The sequence below is a fragment of the Corvus cornix genome, chromosome 3 (genome assembly GCF_000738735.6).
Source record: "Corvus cornix cornix isolate S_Up_H32 chromosome 3, ASM73873v5, whole genome shotgun sequence".
NCBI classification, from domain to species: domain Eukaryota; kingdom Metazoa; phylum Chordata; class Aves; order Passeriformes; family Corvidae; genus Corvus; species Corvus cornix.
In genome coordinates this window covers 69,783,004-69,802,342 of record NC_047056.1, presented here as the reverse complement: position 1 = coordinate 69,802,342, position 19,339 = coordinate 69,783,004, and the positions used below count along the sequence as shown (strand labels likewise).

The 19,339-nt window shown below is 48.7% G+C and overlaps 1 protein-coding gene across 2 annotated transcripts; it reads left to right on the top strand.

Moving 5' to 3' along the window:
• Nucleotides 1–293: 293 nt before the first annotated feature.
• NR2E1 (nuclear receptor subfamily 2 group E member 1) lies at nt 294–18,519 on the top strand. Of its 2 annotated transcripts, XM_039569003.1 has the most exons (10): nt 294–399; nt 503–1,045; nt 6,097–6,242; nt 6,973–7,060; nt 7,345–7,580; nt 8,904–9,050; nt 13,783–13,879; nt 14,265–14,414; nt 14,682–14,787; nt 17,064–18,519. In XM_039569003.1, the coding sequence occupies exons 2-10, from the start codon at nt 1,021–1,023 to the stop codon at nt 17,224–17,226; spliced, it is 1,158 nt and encodes a 385-aa protein (XP_039424937.1). In that variant the 5' UTR covers nt 294–399; nt 503–1,020; the 3' UTR covers nt 17,227–18,519. The 2 variants fall into 2 exon arrangements, with proteins under 2 accessions (XP_039424937.1, XP_039424936.1); XM_039569002.1 differs by having other exon boundaries at nt 294–1,045.
• The last annotated feature ends 820 nt before the right edge of the window (nt 18,520–19,339 follow it).

Genomic DNA, 19,339 nt, shown 5'->3' with positions numbered 1-19,339 from the left:
TTCTTTCTGCTTTCCTTTTGTCTCCTGTTTTTTCTTTTCTTTTTTTTTCTTTTTTTTTCTTTTTTTTTTTTTTTTTTTTTGCCGGGGGTGGGGGTTGTCCCTTTTTATGACAGCGAGGGCACAAGGCGAGTGAGGAGGCGGAATCGTCTCGGCAGCCGCTGCATTTTGTGTGGAAGCCGCTCGGGGGTTCATTAATATCATTAGCATTTAACCCCCTCCCTGCCCCCTCCCCTTCCCAGCGCGGGGTGACGTCACGCGGCGGCAGGAGTTGGGGGGAACGCGAGGGAAGCTCAGTGGGCAAGGGGCGTCCCTCTCCCCTCCCCGCCGCTGCCTGTCACAGCCTCTCTGCCGATATTATAGGGGCCGAAGCCTGGAGCTCAAAGCGCGAAGTCAGCCAGTGTAATGAACTTCTGGAAACCTTTCCCTTTTTATACCATTCAGTTTCTGAGAGGCAGAGACTGCCTCCTCTGACGCCTTTTCCCCCTTTCCATTATTTTTCCAGGCTCTGATCTCCCTGCTCGCTGCACCGAGGCGCTCGGCGCAGAGCCCCGCTCCCTATCCTACCTTCTCCTTCGTCTCATTGTTGTCCTGGCTGCTGTGGCTCTCGCTTGCCTTCCAGGAGTGCGGTGGCGAGTACAGTCGCACCCCCAGCACCCTCCCAGGGTCCCGAGAGCATCTACTCGCAGAGGGGCAGCCAGGGGCCTCCGACTTTGGGTCACTTCGTTGTTTTTTTCTTTTTTCCTTCTTCTTTTTTTTTTTTTTTTTTTCATTTTGCTCCACTTTTTTTTTTTCTTTTCCCCCCTTTCCGCGTCCCCGCAGCTTGCCCCCGTCCCTCGGGAGGACATCGCTGGGGGAGCGGGGCTGCGGCGAGGATGTGCCGGGCCCCGCGGCGGAGCCAGCAGTGAGCACCCAAGGGAGGCACCTGCCCCGCGGAGCAGGGGGGCCCCCGGGGGGGCCGCACCGCCTCGCCCCGGCGCCGACACTTCGCCCCGAGTTTAACGACTCACGGGGGCTTCGAGCATGAGCAAGCCGGCGGGATCAACAAGTGGGTAATAACGCGGTGGAGGCTTCGAGCAGCCTTCCCGAGGCCGGCTGCAGCCTGGCCTGGGGGGCGGGAGGTGGAGGGGAGGGAGAGGAAGGGGAGGGGGGGTTGTGGCTTGGGATTGCACCCCCCCACACCCCGCGCCCAATTGAAAAAGAAGTGTATATTTCCAACCGGAGTGGCAACGAATATATAGGCTCGGAGTTGCCCCGATGGAGTTTGGGCCTGGGGCTTACAAAAAGCCGCTTTCCAGCTGCGTGCCGCGGCTTTCCGCGCTGGGAACCGGGGCAGAAGCCTGTAGGCAGCGAACCCCCGGGAAGGCGGCTCCGCCGACGGCGGGGAGGGGGCTGGTTCCGCCGGGGCGCGGGCGGTTGCGTGCGGGTCTCCGGTACTGGGGCGGAGGGGGGAAGGTTTGGGTTTAAAAGGCATTTCGGCGTTGAAATGTACTGGTTTTCTCACGGACTTTATGCAACCTTCTGCGACGTAATAATTTCTTTTTAGGAGTTTGAAACTCCGATCACTCAATTACACGGAATCGCGTAAGCAACTCAGTCGAAGGAGGATTTAAATGCAATACTTTGCACACCATTCCCAGTTACAACAAATAATCCTGCAACGAGGAAAGCAGAAACAACTTAAAAGTCACATTTTCCTTAATCCTAAATCCATGCACCTCATAACTGGGGAATTTAAAGCATGACTAACCGCTCTTACAGAATGGCTCAATCCGTATAATCCCAATGGGACTTTCGGAGTTTGTAATATGGATGGAGTCAGTAACAAAGGGGGAAAAAATACCCAATCCAATTTAATGTCTGACAAGTGATGGATCGGACAGCTATTTCCTCTGCGCTCCGACAGGCTCCCGGGGTTGCGGAGCGGCGGCAAAGGGAGGCAAAGCCGGGAGGCAAAGCCGGGAGGGACCCGCCGCGGTACCTGCCACCGGCCGCCCCCCGCCAGCCCCGCGGCCTTCTCCTCGCCGCTGCCCTCCATTATTTTGACCCGAGTCCGCCCTTTGTCCGCGGGGGCCGGGAAGCCGGGGGGAGGGAGGGGGCGCGGCGGCGGGGCCCAGGGGCAGTCGGGGGCCGCGGCGCGGAGGTCGCGCGTGGAGGAGGCGGGCGGCGCGGAGCCCCCGGTGCTGCGGCCGAGCTGACGCCGCTTGGGCGTCGTTGGTTTGTCCTCCTTCCTCCGTGGGGCTGAGCGCGGCATCTTTCTGCCCCAGCCCCGCGAGGCGGGAAATAAAATTGTAGTCGATGTAATAAGGTACTAACCGGTGAAGGGGACGGGGCCAGCGGCTAAAAAATCTGCGGCGGCCGGGGCTGCTTCCGCCGGCTGCGCTCCCCAGGCTGCCCGAGAAGCGCGAGGCAGCCGGAGCGGGATCGGGCCCGTAGGCAGCCGCGCCGGGACGTTATCGGGGCTCCTGGCAGGTTTCTGGGTGATAAGGAAGGGACAGGAAGGACCGGGGAGTCTTGTTCCCAAAGGACGGCGGAGCTTCTGCCGGAGACATTTTGCGGAGGTGAAAACCCGCCAGGCTGGACCGTGCCTCCGGTCTCACGGCGCTGAGCGACCCCCGGCCACTGCCGCCGCTTTCACTGATGACCCCCTGACCTCTGGGGACCTCCCGAAAGGGACCCTCAGGCCCGACTCAGTCAAATCCCACAGGCATGGGCACACGCTGCGTCTCCTCAGCGCCGGGGCCCGAGCCCAGCCGGCCTCAGCAGCGCACGCAAAAGCCCGACCAGCTGTTCCAGGGCCTGGGCGCTCGTCCCGGGGGTCCTGAGGGGCTCCCGGGCAAGGGGGCTGCGTCTTGGCTTTTCTGCCCGCCGGTGGGCGCCCGGCGATGTCAGCTGCGATTTCTGCCTGGGTGGTAACAAGACCCCATCCCGCCGTCCTCCGAGCCCAGACTAACTTCTTTCAACAGCCTCTGATGGTAATTACAGTAATCGGGGCTGCCATATATCCTTTAAGCAATTATGACACACAAAAAAAGCCCCCAAGGACCCCCTGTCGTGGGATGTTCAAAACGGTTTCCCTGCTGAACAGAAATCCCATTTTCTTAGCGCTAAAACTTCTGAGACGAAGCGGTACCTCGGGGAACCGGAGCGCTTTTAAACAGAGTTAATCAGTTATCGCATGACCCCGTGTCAAGCTTACATTTTTCCCTTCCCACCACCCGCCCTGCCTCTTACCCATCTACTTATTTCATATTTTGCCCTGCACAAAAGTTTTCTCATAACACCCCCCGCGGGGCAGGGATGGGGTTTGGGGGGTGGAGGGGGTGGGCAGAGCGCGGCCGGGCGGACGGCGGGACGGGGCGGCCCCGCAAACGCGCAACGTGGGGGGCTCCAGCCGCTCCCTCCGCCGTGTCCCCCATCCCCGTCCACCGCCTCGCCGGGGGCCACGGAACTGAGCAGACCGGCCACGCTGCTCCGGCGGCTGGAAACGTGGTTATGTGGGTTTGGCGAGGTGCTCCAGGTGCTCGCGATTTATAGGAGAAATATAGAGACGTGTAAGGAATATATGCGCCAGATGTTTACATGCATGCTGTGGATATGTACGTACATAGTGCATAGGATTTTTTTTAAAGCGGCTCCCAAACTTAAAATCCGTGTGGGAAAAACTAACACAAGTTTCTTCCGTCTCCACTGGCCGACTTTAGCGCCGGAGGAGCCGAGCCAGCTGCCCCGCACCGCAGGTCGGCCGGGGAAGCGGGGACCCCGTGGCTGCCTGGTGGCCGGGGGGGCTGGCGGTCACACGGCGGGCCCGGGTGGGCGGCCGCGGCCGGGGCCCGCTGCCGAGGGAAGGGGAGCGGACGTGGGTCCTGACGCCGGGAGCCGCGGTGGGACGGGGTGCGCGGGGGCAGCGCAGCAGTGCCGGGCTCAGCACCGGGATGCACCACCGCTGCACGTACCGCTTCAGTGTCTCTCCCCCCACCCCCAGCCTGCCCCTCCTCCTCCTCCTCCTCCTCCTTTGTGTGCGTGCGTGTGGATCCTCTCTCTCCCCGTGGATGCTAAGGACTGGAGAGGGAAGTCGGGCGCTTTCCCCCGTTTGCATTGTGCGATATCCGAATTCCCATGCTACACTTTTTGACGGGTCACTGGTGCCCCAATAGGCAGGTGGCAAGGAGGGCTTGTAATTACACACTCCCAGAAACCGTGCCTTGGCCTCAGCCCTCTTCACGGGCACCTACCTGCAGCTCCAAAGCCGCGGTTTGCACGCAGGCAGTGGGGCGGGGGGGCATCCTTCAGCTGCGCTCCTTATTAATTGCGCAAAAGTTTTCTATTCTTTAACCTCTCCCCCCCCTCCCACCTTCCCTCCCTCCGCCGCCCCTCCCTCTCGCAGTCCCTAACCTAATCCCCGTCCCTCTCGCCGTGTTGTGTATAGCAGCTGTCGGGTTTCATTTAGGGGAGAAGCTGGCAGCTTGTGCTCATTGGAGGCAGTCAAACGAGTTTCAATGGGCAAAATCATTAAGTTAACACTTTATCTAATGTCCCTATTGTCTGCCAGCAGGCATTGTCTTAGAGCCTTAGTGCAGACATGTCTGAAAGTATCTCGGACTCCTAAATTCTCTAGGGAGCGAGAGGAGCCCCTGCGGCCTGTTTCCATTGCCCCCCTTCTGCCCCCCAGCACCGCTCCGCACGCTGCCGCTTTTCCCCCTCCAGCCTTCATCCTCACCCACCCATAGCCGAGGCTCTCCCTGAACTAATTCCAAACAAATATAGTGGCTCAGAGACCACTCCATTGGAGTTTGGAGACCAAGGTTTGGTGAGAGGGACTGAATTTCTAACTTAAGTTCTGGTAAGAGAGAAGGCTGTTTGAGGCAGAGGGAAGAAGAAGAGAAGAGAAGAGAAGAGAAGGGAAGAGAAGGAGAAGGAGAAGGAGAAGGAGAAGGAGAAGGAGAATAAAACACGGAAAGGAAAATGGAAATAAAAAGAAAAGAAAATAATTAAAGGAAAAAGAAAAAGAAACAGGTAAAGGAAAAGAAGAATGTAAAGAAATAAAAAGAAAAAATAAAGGAAAAAGAAAAAATAAAGAAAAAAAAGAAGAAAAAGGAAAAGAAAAGAAAAAGAAAAAGAAAAAGAAAAAGAAAAAGAAAAAGAAAAAGAAAAAGAAAAAGAAAAAGAAAAAGAAAAAGAAAAAGAAAAAGAAAAAGAAAAAGAAAAAGAAAAAGAAAAAGAAAAAGAAAAAAGAAAAGCAAAAGAAAAAGTAAAAGAAGGAAAGATAGAAAAATAAAAGAAAAAGAGACAGCAGACCAGAGAAGAAATAAACCAGAGGAAAGGCAGAAGCCGAGCGGGGTTTTGGCGGGTTTCTTGAGCCGGGCTGCATTAGTCTCTGTACGAGTTTTTACATCTCCCTGAGAGCGTTTGCAATTCTAGTCAAAACCGGTGCGAAAGCAGCGCCCGGCAGAGCGGGGGCTGTGGGCGAGGCGGAGCGGAGCAGAGGGGAGCGGAACAGAGGGGCACTGCCCGCCAGCCAGGCTCCCGGCCCGCTGACTCCTCCGCGCACAAAACGGAGACGGAAAGTTTTGCTGCAGGTTTTGGGGTGAAGAAAATGGCACGCCTTCCCTGCGGAGGAAATCAGCCCCCTTTCACCAGGGTTGCTAGCGGGGAGAGGAGGTTACTTGGCTTCACGGTCATTTTATTTTGTTTTGGTTTGGTTTATTCTGTGCATCGGTCTCCTGACTGCTCTCCTGCCCAGGGAAAGTGCCGTCCTCTGCCGAGCGCCAGAAAGAGAGGGAAACACACACCCCCCTCACCAAACCCCCCGAATTCCGTCCCCTCCCCCCTCATCCTCACTTCTAGCAGGCAACACTGCTGCTCCCGCTGCTGTAATCTTCCCTTCCAAAATGGGTCTTGGCGATTATAGAAGATCCAAATAAACGTAGCGGGGCATGAATAATGCTCATTGTAGAAAACTGACACTTGCTCAAGGAAAAGAAAGTTGGCTATAAAATCACTTCATTATTTGCTTGTACTGCGGTTCTGGGGCTAATCCCTCCGGAGGTCAGATTGCTGAGCGCTCTCTCTCTCCCTCTTTCCCTTCTCTGCTTTCAGGTCGCATTTTAGACATCCCTTGCAAAGTGTGTGGGGACCGCAGCTCCGGGAAGCACTATGGGGTTTATGCCTGCGATGGGTGCTCGGGATTTTTCAAGCGGAGCATCAGGAGGAATAGGACTTATGTTTGCAAATCAGGAAATCAGGTACCAGACGCAGGCCAGCCCCCTCACCGCCTGCACCCCCTACCCTGCATTTCCCCAGGGGTCCGCATTGCCCTTGCCCCACCCACAGAGAGACACCCGCAGCAAGATGTAGCAGCCACGCAGCCTCACTCTCCCTTCCCAGGGGGTCCCGGGCCGAGGCCGGGAGCTGGGTGCCCCAGCCCGCCTCCCCCCGGCACTTCCCCCCGCCCCAGCCCACCCGAGAGGATGGGGGAGATGCGCAGGGAGAAGGAGGGATGGGGGCAGGGGGAGGGCACAGCCAGCACACCGCCTGGTTGTGGGAGGACAGAGAGGGGCAGCCTCTCGGTGAGCCTCAGCACTGCCAGGCGATGGACAACCGTGGGTTTACACTCCGGCGTGTCGTGCCCTCGCCCAGGCGGAGGCAGCTCCGCTTTTTCCCTTCCTGCTCCGGCCGCTCTCCCTTCCACTCCCGCACCGTCCCCGCGGGGACGTGGGGCTGGGAACGCGGAGGGATGCGCGGTGCACCGGGGCGCCCCGAGGGGGCGGCGCCGCCGTCGCTGTCTCGGGTGCTGAAGGCGGCCCGGCCCGCCCCGCCCGGCCCGCCCTGTCCCGGGGCCGAGCACCTGGCACGGCCCGGCACGGCGCACGCACGGGCGGCCCCTCCGCGCCTCCCTCAGCCGCGGGGCCGGCGCCTGGGGCCGGCGGGGTGGGCGCGCTGCTGCCCCCGGCCCGACGGCTAGCTGTGTTGCAGGGAGGTTGCCCGGTGGACAAGACGCACAGGAACCAGTGCCGAGCCTGCCGGCTGAAGAAGTGCTTGGAGGTCAACATGAACAAAGATGGTACCTGCTCCCCCTCTCCCGGGGCTGGGGTGGCGGGGCAGCAGGTGGGAGCTGCTCTGAACCGAGGAGCGCTGTGTAACTCCGGTGTCTCCTTGCCCTGGCCACTAATGACCCTCCCATCCTGCGGCAGCCTCAGACACTTCTCCCCAGACACGTCTTGGGCGGGGGGGCACCGGGCTGGCCTCAGAAAATTGCAGGGAGGGAGGGAAGCCCGGTCGAGCAGTGCAGGACACTCAGTGCGGATCCCCGAGGTGACCCCCTCGTCTCTCTTTGATGCCCCACAGCGGTGCAGCACGAGCGGGGTCCCCGGACGTCGACGATACGGAAGCAGGTGGCCCTCTACTTCCGCGGGCACAAGGAGGAGAGCGGCGGAGCCCCGCACTTCCCCGCTGCCGCCCTGCCGGCACCCGCGTTCTTCACCGCCGTCTCCCAGCTGGAGCCCCATGGCCTGGAGCTGGCCGCTGTCACTGGCACCCCGGAGAGACAAGCTCTCGTGGGCCTGGCACAGCCCACCCCAAAGGTCAGCCACTGCCCTGGCCCCCGGCGGGCTGCAAACCCTGCTGCTGAGGTGCCTGCAACCTGTCGGCTCCTTCCTGCCTCTGGGGTAGACATGGCAAACAAAAAGGCTTGAAGCTTTGTGGGTTGTGGTGGGGACTTTTGTTACATCCCTAAAAGCACTGAGGATATGAGGTGCAATGCCCTCTGGAGAAGGGGTATGCAGCAGGACCAACTGATAACCTGCTCCATGCAAACCCTGTCTCTCACACTTTCTTATACCTTCATGGCTGCAGAAATGCTCCTCCTGCCTGGAGCCCGTCCACAAGTCACTTTTAAACCTTGTTTCACAAGGAATACAATCCCTGTGAATGAGTTTTCTTCAGCAAAATGCCAACCTCCACAGTGGTGCAGTTCAGAAAGTACTTTGTGTACTGACCAAAGCCTGCAACTTGTCCCCACAGACACAAAACCCAAGCTTGGCTAAGCTGGCTCTCTGCACTTCTTGATTGTGACATTTCGTAAGCAGCCCAGTGGAAGCACTGCTGTGGCCTCAGCTGCACAGGAATTAGCTGCAAGGCGATGTTTTTCATTAGCCCATTTGCAATGGCATTTTGTGTCTTCACAGCATCTAGAAAATCACAGAAGAAACTGCTTAAATAGTTCTGCATTTTCAGAGCTGGTATCTTGGCAGAACCCATCATAAACGTGGTCACAACATATAGTTTTACGTGGTAATTTTGAAAAATGTTGAATCAGAAATTATTTGGCAAGAAAATGTAACACACACTTGAAAACAATTCCATTCAAACCCTACACAGCCTCTAGATAGTTATGCTTAGCTCTATGCATCTCCTTACGCCTGTTGCAGTCAGGGAGCAAGATGAATGTTTAGGCTAAATGAATATTTACTGCTTTGCTGAGCAGGGCTGGAATGCTAAATCAGCTTCTGAAGCAAGGTTACAAACTACATATTGCTAATCAAATTTTTATTCTTGTAACTCTGCTATCAGAGGTGTGGTGTTGTGTAACCCAGTAAAGCATCACACATAATTTCGGTACATTTCACACCCCCCTCTCCACCCCCCCCCCCCCCCCCCGATGTAATAATTTCATTCTCCTTTCAACCTCCTACTCTGAACAGTTTCTTTAGCACAGCTCATCCACACGGATAAGCAGCAAGGAGCAGTTTGGAGTGAGCCCACTGTAAGCAATGCCCTCTGCTTGCAGAACAAGAGAGTGCACACTCTGTATGAGCATGAGCAGGAGCACTGAATGTAGGGGACAGGAAGACCAGGCTGCCTTGGTGACACTGTATGAAATGGCTTTATTTTCTTTTTGACATTAGTACCCACATGAAGTCAACGGTACCCCTATGTATCTCTATGAAGTGGCCACTGAATCCGTCTGCGAGTCAGCAGCCAGACTTCTGTTCATGAGCATCAAGTGGGCCAAAAGTGTCCCAGCCTTCTCCACCTTGTCCTTGCAAGACCAGGTAAGGCACTGGCAGTGGGAGTGGCATCGGCCTGGCCTGCCTGTTAAAGAAGGCTCAGACATCACATTGGGTCCTGAACTTACAGCCCTAGACCTTGAAATCCGTAAATGAACTTCAGCAGCTCTGAACTTCAGTGCAGAGTTTCAGTCTGTCCCTGAAAACCAGGCAGTGATTTAGAAACTGCTTTCCTCCAACTTTTATCTCATGAAGCAAGTGAAAATCAAGCCAGGAAAAAGAAATCTAATATAAAATGAATATTATGGAAGGACAAGTGCTAAAGGAGGAATCACCAGGCTGCAGACCAAGCTTAGCAGGCCAAAACTACTTCTCTACTTGTAGGACAATTTTCCTTCCATAAAATGGGGAACAGCATCTTACTTTGCTTTTTTGGGATGAGAAATGCTTAGTTAAACTTATGGTCTCAGGATATGGCTGAGGTGGTTTCTGAAGACCAATTCTCCTCCTCCTCCTTTAACAGCTCTTTCTCCTCATCCTCCCCCTACCCTCCTCCTCCTCCCTCTCCTCCTGCTCCTCTTCTTCTCCTCTCCTCTCAACTGTTTACGCAGCCAACATTTTTTCCTTATTCACCTTGGCTTACAATTACATCAATATGGTGGAAACAGTATTTGGCCAGCTCCCAATATTTTTTACCATTAATTAAAAACTTCCCTAATGTGTTTTGTTTTCCTCTATGATAATTCACCTTTGCCTCAAGTAAATCATATGTAAACCATACAAGATGAAACAATTTCTTGATGACTTGATTCTTGATGAGGACTCAGTGTGCTTTGTATAATGCACCAATTTTTGAAAAAGTAATCAGATAATTGTAAAATGGAAGGGTGGATATCTACACAAAGCTCCAATCACAAAAGACATCTAATACTTTGATATGATTGAGCTAATTTACCAAAATGTTAACTAGAAAAACTGTGCCATAGACATTACATGGCAGGCATCAGAGGAACTAGTTCCTCTCCCCAGAAGCACATTGCAAGTGTTGCAGTTGATATGCAAATACGTATTTTGAACTAAAAGAAAAGGGCTTCTTGGAAAACCAATACTGTTTTCTACCTAAAGGTAAATCATGATGGCCACAATGTGTTATAAAGCTAAAGTATATAAAAATGTTCTATTTCTAGAACCAAACCCACGTTTTGAAATCTTTGTTGTGAAATTAGACAAAGAGGAATGCTGCTCAGCTCCACCTGCAGTCCTGCTACACAGTGAGGATGAAGGGAGCGATGAGACAGGGCCTGGGAGATCACACATGCCAGGAGGAAGACAACAATCCCAGTGTGGCATCCTGCTGCTCTCTAATCGTGTCTTCTGCTGCCACTAATCCAGCAGAGCACTGGGTCTGTCACAGTGAGCAACCAAAGAAACAGGCCCAAGAGTCAGGGACAAGACGCAGGTGCGCTGCTCCAGCAGCAGCCCCAGCACACGGGAGGAGATTGGGTCTATTTCTAGACCAGTGATGTCCACAGGAGGCTCCCTAGGCAAAGGCTTTATTTGACATGATAGGGAGGCATTTCCCACAACATCATCTCTGTTAGTGGAGGAGGCAGCAGGATCTGGGAGCAGGGGAAATCTCCATGGCATGTGACCAAGTATGCCTCAAACAGCAAGGCCTGCTTATTTTACCATAGATACCACAGTGCTCCCATTAAATAACCCACTACCTCTTTCACTTTCATAGAAGGGACTAATGTTAGTGAATAACGTATTAAAACCCCAACGTTTCCTTTACATCACTCTCACTTGCTGTACCTCATTGCGAGTCAGCTTCCTCAAAACTCAGCTCGAAAGCTTTGACTTGGGCCTCTTTCTGCATGATTCCCCTGTCATATTTAGGAGAGCTGGAGAAGAAATAACTCTGATTTTAATCACCTTATTTCATGAATAATCATACAGTTGATTTTTATAACATTGCTATTGCATTATTTAATTTGACAATGGCCCAGCTGTAAATGTCTGCGTTTCTCTTTTTGTATCCCTGACATCTGGCTGAGGAGAGTCTAAAATCTTTCCCTGAATTTTGCTTTTTTTTTTGTGCTCTTCTAAAAAGGCGAGTGCACTGTAATTTCAGGACTCTGGGACAGTTTTATCTTGAAGGCAAGGAAATAAATAGAAACCAATTTGCTGATAAAACACAAGTCTGAGCATTGCTGCATCATTTACCTCTGGTAAACCAGAGGCTGTGTCCCTTCCCTAGATTCATACCCATCTCGAATTGGAAACCACATAGCAAAAAATGTCATGCCTCTAGTTCTGCTGGCCTGCACACCTGCCCACTTTATCTGTGAGACAGGTTGGCCCAATGCAGGTGACCAACAAAAGGTCACTCTAAGGATGGGGTTGATTAAGAAGCAAAACCCAGTTGTTCAGAAAGCCTGGCATTTGTTGTTTCTTTGAAGAAGAAGGGCTGAGTATGACTTCACCATGAGTTATTTTAATTGGTGGTTTTACAGACTTATGCATAGGCATGAAGAAAGCTTTAGCTATTGGAATAGTCTCTTATTTCTAAAGTCTTCTGACTTTAAAGACTTGGTGGGAAAGAAAATATGAAATTGATATCTTCCAGGAACCACCAGTCATTACCATTGTATCTGCATGAATGAATGACAAAAAAAGTTTTACAAAAGCAAATGAAAGGCTGGCCAATCATTTCCTATGTCATACAGACACCTGCACATCCATCAGGTGGGATTATCCAGAGGAGGGACTGGGTTTGCAAGCTGCAGTGGTTAGGAAACTTAAGAGCAGATTCATCTGCTCTCAGAAGAAAGCTGAGATGGGCATCACACTCTAGACACAACACCCCCTCCCTGTCTCCATTTCAGACAATAATCTGGGCAGGTTTTGGTACTGTAGAATCCAACGTAAGTGTTTTGAACAGCAACTGTATGCAGAGACACGAATACCTTCCTGTCACAATTTCCGTAGGTTATGTAGAAGTTCTGCAAAGCACACAGGGCAAAAAGGCATAAAATGGACATAACCCTACAGTGACGAGTTGAGGGCAGAGACTCTGAGAATTCTTCCTTCCATTCAGATTGGAACAGGGTGGTTTAAAACTTGCAGTCATGGAATCACAGGAGGGGTCAGGTTGGAAGGGATCATATCTGATCCAACCTCCCCACTTAAGCAGGGTCATCCTAGAGCTCATTGCACAGGATTGTGTCCAGGCAGTTCTTGAATACCTCCAGTGAGAGAGACACCACAACTTCTCTGTGCAACCTGTTCCAATGTTCAATGCACAGTAAAGAAGTTTTTCCTCATGTTCAGGTGGATTTTCCTGTGCATTAGTTTCTGCCCATTGCCTCATGTCCTACTGGCTGGCAACAAGCAACACTGTTCTGAACAGCAATATTGTTAAGAGTTTGCACATAGATGAAGGATTCACTTGTACTGATGCTTTCTGTATCACCTACTACTTTCACATGTCTGATTCCAAGGAAATCATCATTAACTTGGTACAGCATCTTTTTTTACTTTGTTCTTCCTTACAGACTCTTTACATACTTAAAATACCCCCTTTCCTCTTTTCCTAAGAAGCTAAACTGCTGATAGTTTCAGGGACCATAGCAACATTAATAATTGCAGGTTTGGGGGTTTTGGTTTGGTGGCTTTGTTTTTTTTCTTTCTGAGTTTTGGGCAATCTGTTTTCACTGCATGGAGGTGCTAGAAGATACCTCCTGAGCCCACTACAGTTCTCACCCCTTCAAACCTCTGCCACCCTATTGTGTGACATGAGGTCCCAGCAACGTGTACACACCACCACATGCCCTTTGGCCATGAACTTCAGCTGAACCAGAGCTCCTCCAAACCTCTCATAAGAGTTGGTCTGGGCTAACAATCCATAGATGCCCTCAAGCTTAAACATGTCTGTTCTGGCTTTGCCAGTCTGCATTTCCAGAAGTTTTGTCTCCTCTTCAGATGCACCACTGCCTTTTCAGGGAAATCTTAAGCATTGCCTCAGAGAAAACAGAGAAAAACACAATCTCCATACAGACACGCAGTGTGCAAAAATTGCAGAGAACTAGCAATGCTGTCAGTGTAGGTGCCTGGATATTTGCATCTCTGAAAGGCAACAGCTCTTAGTGCCTGGAATTTCTGAGTGATTTTAAGCGAAAAAGCAGAAAAACAGGTGACACTGAGAAACTCTGCGTGTGTCCAGATGCGGTGCTTGACAGATCTAAAGACTTGCTTAGTAAGGAAGGGGTTATAAGGTGCATGTGTGCTCTAAAGCAGTGCTCCCTACACTGATGCAGGATGTTGTCCAGGCTTTTCTTCACAAAATTCTGCCTTCCCAAGGGAAACAAGTGTAATCCCCAGAGAGCAAGAGGAAAGCACGCATCCAACCTGCCCTAGAACAGCTATAAAAGTGCTGAAGGAGAGGAGAAGAGAACCCATAATATGCTGAGAAAGCAAGTGTGTTCATGTTGTGAGCAAATGCTCTGGGGAAAGAGTTCTCACTCTCTCTTTCTCCTCCTTTTTGGTCCACAACACGGTGCACAGTGAGCCAACCCTCAGTGTTTTTCTGCAATGCATAGACTTATTTCTAGACACCTTCTCAAAAGGCTAAGAGAAGAGCTAATGAATGCTGTGGGGGAAATACCATGACAGGCATTTAAAGTAGTTTTTAAAATAACAGAAATTTACATATTTAAATTGTTTATAAATCTATAAATTATACACTATGTTATATTGTACATCTATTGTATGACAGCTGATGCTTTTGGAAGATGCTTGGAGAGAACTGTTTGTTCTAGGAATAGCACAATGGGCCATTCCAGTTGATGCTAACACTCTACTGGCTGTATCTGGTAAGAATTGCACAATTTAATGACTTTGTTACAAAAATTACCATAAAAATACATTACTGAAAAAAGAACAACATGTAAAGAATAACAAATTCCTACTGAACAATAGAGCATACCTGTCATTTATAAATCTATATTTAAATGCAAATAATGTTGTTTTGTTGTATTCATGACTGCTTGCATTGTCATTTAAATGCAAATTACTGTGTTTGTTATCATCCAAGAGAAGATTTTATATTAACTTTCATACAATATAGTCAGTTTACATGGAACCAGATAGACAAGTGTGACAATAGAGAGGACATTGATACAGAGGATTTTGTCAGAAATCAATATAAAATAAAGCAAATGCCTTTAATATTATTTATTTCATCTGTTTCTGTTTCAGGCATGAATGGTGACAATACAGATTCTCAGAAGCTGAATAAAATTATTTCAGAAATACAGGCTTTACAGGAGGTTGTGGCTAGATTTAGACAACTTCGGCTAGATGCTACTGAATTTGCCTGTCTCAAATGCATTGTCACTTTTAAAGCTGGTAAGCAGAAAGGATCTCTTGCTTGTCTGCTCTGATAACTACGAGGTCGCTGCTTTAAAGTGTAAATGATGTTTTAAACTAGGCATAGCTTTGTATCACCCAGTAGTTTTCCCGGTATTGAATTCCAATTCATTGCTGCATTTTGAAAGGCTGACAGTGGAGTGCTGGGGAACTAATGGGAACATTTAATTTTCATTGATAGCACTAGCTGAACTGTTTTGACCCACCCAAGAGTCAAGCTGAACTAGTAACTGATCTGCTTTCCAGTGCCCACACACAGTGGTTCTGAACTGAGGAGTTTCCGAAATGCGGCCGCCATAGCAGCCCTTCAAGACGAAGCCCAGCTCACCCTGAACAGCTACATTCATACCAGGTCAGTGGTGTCTTCTATCAGTACTGCTGGCAGGTGTAGGGGTGAAATCCTGCTCTCATTGCACAGAAGGTGGCAGTTGCACTGACTGAAATGGGGACCAGGCTACTACAGAGTATACATTGGCTGTCAGCCTGCTGGGACTTGGCATTTCCTGATGAAATAGAACCATAGAAAATGTTGGAAAGGACCCTTAAAATCATCCAGTTCAACCATTAACACTGCCAAGTCCTTCATTAAATCATGTTCTCAAGTGCTACATCTACACGTCTTTTAAATACCTTCAGGGATGATGACTCCACCACTTCCCTGTGCAGTCTGTTCCAATGCTTGACAACGTTTTTGGGAAAGAAGTTTTTCCTAATATCCAAACTAAACCTCCATTGGTGCAACTTGAGGCTATTTCCTTCTGTCCTATTGCTTGTAACTGGGAAAAGGGACCAAAACCCACATGACTACAATTTCCTTTCAGGTAGAGAGTGATAAAGTCTCCCCTTAGCCTCCTTTTCTTCAGACTAAACAACCCCAACTCCCTCAGCTGTTGCTCTAGACCCTTAACCAGGACTCGAGCTCGAGACCCTTACCAGCTTTGCTGCTCCTCTTTGGGTGTGCTCCAGCACTTTGGTGTTTTAAAACAAATAGAAAAGTGCTAAAAGGAGAGCTCTTCCTCTGGGAAGTGATACCAGCTGTGCAACACTTTGCAGTTCAGAGGGCTACATTTTCCTCTACACTTTAATCAATCAAATACCACTAGAAGTCATGCTCAAAACATTCCATCTCAGACCAGTATGAGCTCTTTTCACCCACAATCTCCAGTTCCCATATAATCTCCTCCATTTTGCAGACACGGAAATCAGGACACAAGGAACTTAAGTGGCTCTTCCAAGATGCTGCCCTGAGTTTGTGCTCAGGTTGAAATGAAAACCCCAGAATTTGTGAATCCCATTGTGGTGCCGCAGCAAAGTCCTTTAGTTGCAGTGGAGGTCCATGAGACTTAAACAGTGGGAGATGGAGCAGTGGAAGAGGAACTTCTGTAGTATTTTTTCCTTCTGAAACTTTGTTTTGCTGTCATAGTATCTCTGTCAGGCAGTTCTATCAGTATCAGAGATTAGACGGTAGCAGTCTCTGAAACACTTCTATTAGTCTACAGGGAATGGCCTGCACTAAGGATGGAAGTAAAAATGCGAATTCCATCCAGTTATGGCTGCTTCGGAGCAAAAAGAGTAACTGCTGCATAGCAGCCTCTTCCTGTTCCTAGGGAAGGCCTTTTCCATGAAGATTGCTCCCTGGAGACCCTACGTGAGACAGGGCCTTGGAGAGAGAAGCCAGGGAGGAATACATAGCCACAACTTCCCTTCCAAGCATGACAACTTTTCCACAGCATTTCTGTGTTGCTGCAAGTATTTAGATACTGTGCTACTCCGTATATGTTGTAAACAATATCCTTTTACAAGGGAAAAGTGCAGTCCACTGACAGGACTCTCACTCAGACTCCATTGTGAGAGGGCTTTCAGCCTGTGTGTTTCATCCTCAGGCTTGAATTTACCCTCCTGCCAGTGTCACAGCAGTATCAGCCCTTTGATCTCAGTGGAGTCGCTCTCAACAGGATGCAGTCTGGAGAAGCAGCGTGTTTCCCCAAACAACCTACACTTTCCTGTATGGAGACCACTGTAAGCAGAAGTTTGAGAATCACTGGCGTGTCAAGCCAGCATAAGCACAGCTAGACATACACGTCCTATGCTGTGTTAGCTTCAAAAGCTGAGAGAAATGATGGAAAATATCCTATACACAAACACATTACCTGGGGAAAAACACAGCTTCTTTAACAAAAAGTTTCCTTACAAATGTCAATTGGTATTCAATATATCTGCCAACCAAAAGGGGGTAAAGTGATTACCATGACAATCCAGCTAGTTTTAAACTGTACTTCAAATGACAGGCTAGTTATTACAAGTCAAGCTCTTCCCTGAACTGCATCAAGAACACTGTTGTATGAGGGACACAGCAGGTCCAGTCTCTGTACTGCTATTACTCTAGGGGAATAAACAAAGGAGCTAAACAAAACTCAGAAACCTTGTCCTATATTCTGCTGATTGCCACAGAGAGTTTTCCTTGGAGTCAACTTTCTTGCTCACACAAGTACAAAACACAGGGTTTTGGAACAGGAAGCATCACCCGTGCAATTTAGAAAATACTGGTCTTTTTCTATAAAATAAAGTTCTTCCTTTGAAAAAATATTTTAAAACTTCAACAAAATTCTTTTTCTCTCTGTCTCCCAGGTATCCCACACAACCCTGTCGTTTCGGAAAACTTCTATTGCTCTTACCAGCTTTACGTTCAATTAGTCCATCTACAATAGAAGAAGTGTTTTTCAAAAAGACCATTGGGAATGTACCAATTACAAGACTGCTTTCAGATATGTACAAATCCAGTGACATATAAATTACCTTAAAATAAACAATCAGGATGGACAGTTTGAGAAGAACTTCTATCTATGGAGAATAAGCCTCAACTAACAAAATCTACAGGAAGCATAAGCCTGGGAATGTTTAGTCCTTAAACTCATTGACAAAAAATACCCCAGTAGATATGATTCTGCTGCTCTGAACAGAGTGATTTAGATCATGGAGAGAATGCTTTGTTCTACAGAAAAAGTGAAAGTGGTTGGAATTTGGCTGCTATTCCTGTTACTACAGGATGGAGGCAATTCAGATGCCAGTCATAGTTAACAAAGACTCTGCTATTCTCTCATTTAACTGGCAGATCTGAGACAAAATGTGAAAGAAGGTACTTTAGTTTGTTCAGTATTTGGAACCGGGTGACCAAACTTGGCTTCTGTTGTAACACAAGATGTGGTGGCCTTCAGAATTGTTTTAAAAGTAGCCTATGTTGGGAAAGTGTTTTTAATACGATAGGCAACATTTGAGACCAAGTTACCAAAACATTGCTTCTGCTATAATACATCATGAAGTGGCCTTCAGAACTGATTAAAAGGTAGCTTATGACGGCAGCTCCATTCTTCCTACAAAATGAACTGGTGATCTTTGATGCGGATGTCACCACAATTTGTTCGGTTAACATCTCAAAGACAGAAAAGCTTTATACATTTCCTCCCCGACCTTCCCTCCTTCTTCTTCCACACACACACAGACATACATTCACACACACACACACACCTGAAAAGAGACAACACAAGAAAGGAAGACTAAAACAGCAAAACCAAATACAAAGGAGATGACCGCTTCAGTGACCTGCTGGCTGTCCCGTTGGCACAGTGCTGAAACCAAAGGCAACGGTGGCCAAACTCTTTGTCAATGAGATGTGCAGAGAAATGAAATGACTATTAAAAAATCAATGGAAGGAATTTTATTTCAAAGAAATAAAGGTTGTTGACTGATACAATGCTAACAATTTCCAAAAGTCTCCAATGCCTTTTTAGGAAACTCCAGGTTCTAATTTTGAAGCCTTGTTCATCTACACCCTCTCACACACAAAAACATTACAAGCTGCTTATTTGATGTATGAAAAATGTAGAAAAAAAAACATTTAAAGATAGCTGCTGTACTTTTCAAAATTTGATTTGTTATTAGGAACTAGCACTGAGAAAGATCAGCACTTGGACTATCATAGAATGAGTAAAACTTTTCCTGTACAAAGTGGATTAACCGATTTGTGAAGTAAAAAAGTTGTACTCATTGTATTTACAAAGAATAAAAATATATTGAATTTAAATTACTTTCCATTGTTCTTTTAACTGTTGTCCTTTATCAGCTTCTTTCACTGCCCCCTACTTACCAGGGAACAGAAATATTCTTTACTAAAATGGATTGCCTTAGATCCTGTGGAGTGTCCATCACTGGAGGTTTTTAAAAACAGATTAGACAAACATTAAAGGAGTAGCTTAGGTGATCCTGCCTTGTGAGATCCTGCATAGAGCTATTTTCTGTAATCCAAGTAAATTCCAGCTCCAACGTTTGTTTCTCAAGAAGGTGACATGTAGCTTTTTCTAGGATAAAACACTAAATGCATCCGAGGTCTACCCCAGTATGTGCATTCTGTTGCAAGTTACTGCAATTTTTAATATCGGTGAACCGTGCAGCTAACAAAAGGTGATGAGAGCAAAAGTACTGATTCAATTAAAAAGACTGAGGTTTTATTAAGGTGTCTAACTGCATAATCACACCAAAGAAAGAGGGAAACAACTCCCAATCAACAGAACAAGTTGGCAATAGTAGGAGGGAAATGTATCGTTCAGATGGCAATGAGTAAGCCAAGAACCATGCGTGCTAAAATGACAGGTGGAAGTATACTGTGTGTATTGATGGCTCACTGGTTTGCAGTGTCAAGGAATACAGGTCACAAGTGAAATCCTAGCTCTGTTGACTTCCAAGCTCAAAAATCTCACGTTTCAGAGGTCAAAGTTTTAACCCCAGCTCTCTTCCATTTGCAGTCTGTTGGGTCTCAGATTCTATCTTTTCCAAGACAGCCAGACCACAAATACACAAGATGAGTCACAGGCTATGGGACCTCAAAACATCTTCTATACAAACTAGCT